This window comes from Lottia gigantea (genome assembly GCF_000327385.1).
Source record: "Lottia gigantea unplaced genomic scaffold LOTGIsca_30, whole genome shotgun sequence".
In the NCBI taxonomy this organism is placed as follows: domain Eukaryota; kingdom Metazoa; phylum Mollusca; class Gastropoda; family Lottiidae; genus Lottia; species Lottia gigantea.
In genome coordinates, this window is record NW_008708987.1 from 2,462,803 (window position 1) to 2,466,856 (window position 4,054).

General features: G+C 33.2%; 1 protein-coding gene across 1 annotated transcript in view; it reads right to left on the reverse strand.

The window, feature by feature from the left end:
* Positions 1 to 550: 550 nt before the first annotated feature.
* The window catches only part of LOTGIDRAFT_119290 (hypothetical protein), a gene marked incomplete at both ends in the record, with an annotated part of 6,767 nt that continues 3,263 nt past the window's right edge, over positions 551 to 4,054 (reverse strand). The window contains 5 exons of the mRNA XM_009057575.1: positions 551 to 738; positions 836 to 954; positions 1,317 to 1,380; positions 1,654 to 1,766; positions 2,083 to 2,226. Coding sequence (XP_009055823.1) covers positions 551 to 738; positions 836 to 954; positions 1,317 to 1,380; positions 1,654 to 1,766; positions 2,083 to 2,226 — 628 coding nt within the window. The remainder of the gene's footprint in view (positions 739 to 835; positions 955 to 1,316; positions 1,381 to 1,653; positions 1,767 to 2,082; positions 2,227 to 4,054) is intronic.

Genomic DNA, 4,054 nt, shown 5'->3' on the forward strand with positions numbered 1-4,054 from the left:
ATAGCAACAGTGATTTTGACTGGATCGTTAACTGAACAGAGATGTAGAGAAAAAGCCAGAAGTTTGAGTGAAAGGAGGGTAAACAGTGATATTTTAGACACCATGGATGAAAGGGAGCCGAGCAACCCTCTTTGTAATTGTAGAGACCTCCTTTGTTTTTTAATTACATCCATTCTAATCGTAATCCTCGCTAAATTAATGTTGGTTTTGTTTGCTAAAAACTACCTGACATTAAACTGGCCTTTGTTTTAATGTTGATGATTTGTCTGTAATCTGTATTCGATGGCTGAGTTTTTGTAAATCTGGCTTAAATCTCTCAATATTACAACAAAGATAAAATACATATTTTCATAAAGATTGTAAGGTTGGTGCCTCTAGGGGGTCGGGGTTTCATCAAAACACGGGTTCTAGATAACACACTTGGTTTGTTTAAAAAAAATAACGTCATTAGAACGGGACAGTGGTAGAAAACATGTTAGATTACAATGGGGTCGATAATTATCAGATATACAGAAGAATTTGTAAAATTAATCTCATTATGCTTGTATACCTACCAATCTTCTGTACGTAGAATAGTCCCAAGGGAAATAAGAGAGGCTATAGAACTTGGTAAAGTTAGGATGACGCTGGTGATACACTCGTCTACTGGATAGGTTATCTCACAGCACAGTTCATAAAATATCGGAGATGTGGCACCGTTTAATAAACTCGCTAATACATTGGAGGCAAACAGACTTTCTGAAATATAAAACAAAGCTCGCTCTTAATCCCGTTCCATAGCTACAGGGAGACAAGACAAATTGAAAACCTTCAGAAAGTATATTAAAATACCTACTTGTATTAAATGTTAAAATATCGAGTAGAGTCAAAACCAACCATACATACATTACAGTGGTAGAGATAAACAGAAATATCAAAAACAATTTCATTTTCCTTTTATAAATATCAGCAAATCTGGAAATAAAATGGAGAGAAGTTAATGTCTTTCTCTTGGAGATATTTTGCATTGCATCGCCTCCCTTGAAAAAGTCTTTGACGTAGCCAAACCTAATAATGTAACTAAGAATTGAAAAAAGAATTAAACTTTACATGTATATCAGGAACGCTGATAGCATCCAATCGCAATTTTTTGTTATTCTTGCAATTCCAATTAAACTAGGAGTTTTATTACGCCATGATCGCCAGAGCCGCTATTGGTGACTCACTACAATCTTGTAAAACTCTGGTAGCTATTTAAACTTTATCATTTTGTCAGTTTGAGTATTTGAATATTAATGTTATTCGGTTTCAGAAATGGTTTGTGTATTATTTTTTACCTGGCAATGATGATTGTCGAGATGACGGCAGCCATGGCCGATACAAAACCTATCCACCCCACTTCTGTCTAGAAAAATGGCAATAGATTAATTTTCATTCAGAGACTGTACGGGCTAATGTACTTATTGAAACCTGGGTATCATAATTTTGGAATGATCTAGCAGCTATCGCCACTAGCCCTCCTCGTCCTCATTTACCCACAGGTTCAGACAAGTACGACGTAAAACTCCATTTATTTCATTTCCTCCCCACTGACCAACCCCCACCACACCTTTTTAAAGCCAAGCATTATTGAAACACCCCCACGATACGTGATACAATTTTCAGTTGTCAAACGTACCTGACTAACGTGATGAGCTTTAAAATTGACATCTAGCATGGAACTCCAGGCGTCTCTGGTACCGGTTGAAGTGCCATAGATGAGCGCCACCAACCAAAACTGTCTATTCCTTTCAATATAGAAATAACGAATCGTAAAACTCATTCTATAGTCAAAATTACAACATATACATAGAACCCTTAATGCTTAATTAACTTTGAAAAGTTGAATGACTTTATCTTGGGTACAGGGCGGGGCTAGTTTCCAACTGCTACACCATATTAACGGTAATGCAATTTAAAATTGTCCCAAATTACGATAAAAAACTGCATTGCATCAGTAGAGAGGACGAAACGTCCCTGGCTCGGATGGAGAAAAACGAAAGCGAGATTACAGTTGATACAAAGTCACATGTTGGCTGGGCTGCCCACGTGAGCGCCACCTACCTGATAAGCTGTTTCATTCCTGCTATATAGTCGAGTCTGATTTTGGAAGCAGAATTACTGGGCGGATGTTTCGGTTTACTGGGAAAATGTAACACCATTGTGATGAGTATTACTCCACAAATACCAAATACTAAAATACAAATACTAAATTACAACTATTAATATACAAATACTAAATTACAACTATTAATATACAAATACTAAAATACAAATACTAAAATACAAATACTAAATTACAACTATTAATATACAAAGACTAAATTACAACTATTAATATACAAATACTAAAATAAAAATACTAAATTACAACTATTAATATACAAATACTAAAATACAAAGACTCAAATACAAATACTAAAATACAAAAACTAAATTACAAATATTAATATACAAATACTAAAATACAAATACTCAAATACAAATATCAATATAAGACTCAAATACAAAGACTCAAATACAAAGACTCAAATACAAAGACTCAAATTCAAAGACTCAAATTCAAAGACTCAAATACAAATACTCAAATACAGATACCCAAATACAAAGACTCAAATACAAAGACTCAAATACAAAGACTTAAATACAAATAATTAAATACAAATACTTAAAAACAAATAATTAAAAACAAATACTCAAACACAAATATTAATGTACAAAGACTCAAGTACAAAGACTCAAATCCAAGACTCAAATACAAAGACTCAAATACAAAGACTCAAATACAAAGACTCAAATACAAAGGCTCAAATACAAATACTCAAATACAAATACTCAAATACAAAGACTTAAATACAGAGACTCAAATACAAAGACTCAAATACAAATACTTAAATACAAATACTCAAATACAAATATCAATATAAGACTCAAATACAAAGACTCAAATACAAAGACTCAAATTCAAAGACTAAAATACAAATACTCAAATACAGATACCCAAATACAAAGACTTAAATACAAAGACTCAAATACAAAGACTCAAATACAAAGACTTAAATACAAATAATTAAATACAAATACTTAAATACAAATAATTAAATACAAATACTTAAATACAAATACTTAAAATCAAATACTCAAACACAAATATTAATGTACAAAGACTCAAATCCAAGACTCAAATACAAAGACTCAAATACAAAGACTCAAATACAAAGACTCAAATACAAAGACTCAAATATAAGGACTCAAATACAAGGACTCAAATACAAGGACTCAAATACAAAGACTCTAATACAAAGACTCAAATACAAAGACTCAAATACAAAGACTCAAATACAAATACTCAAATTTCTTTCTTTACCATTCAAAGGGACGCTATTACTTAGATTTACTACAGACAACAAATAGCCTGTATTACTTGATACATTACGTGATTTAGGGATAAATCGTGTCATGGGTGTTCCTTAGGGTGGTCGCAAATTCACCAAAGCAGTTTCAAGTAGGCCTATCATGAGTTGGGAAAGACTGGTTTAGTGGTTTAACGATTCAATGTAAAAAGTATTAACTATTAAACTTACTTATATAACAGTAAATCTGTATGTTATTTCTTTCAATCTGAACAACTCTATCTAAAATAACAGAATATAAATTCACAGTATTTCAAATCATTTCAGAACTACTGATGACACTCTACGATTGAGATGTATTGTGGTATGATACGATACGATACAATACGATACGAGGTGATGCGATACGAGGTGATGCGATGCGATGCGATGCGATGCTATGCTATGCGAGGCGAAGCATGAGTGAACTAAATTGAAGACAAGACAAAAACATACAGGCCTACCTATATCTTTTGTAGTGTTACCGAATATACTGAAACGACAGAAAAACCTTGATACTTCTCTTCATAGTGGATACAGGAGTATTCATTGGTCATAGGAACAGAATGGTGGGGGGAAACTTCTTCTATCAAGTTTTGGGCAACACACTTATTGGGGGGGGGGGGGGGGGGGTTTTCCCCAGC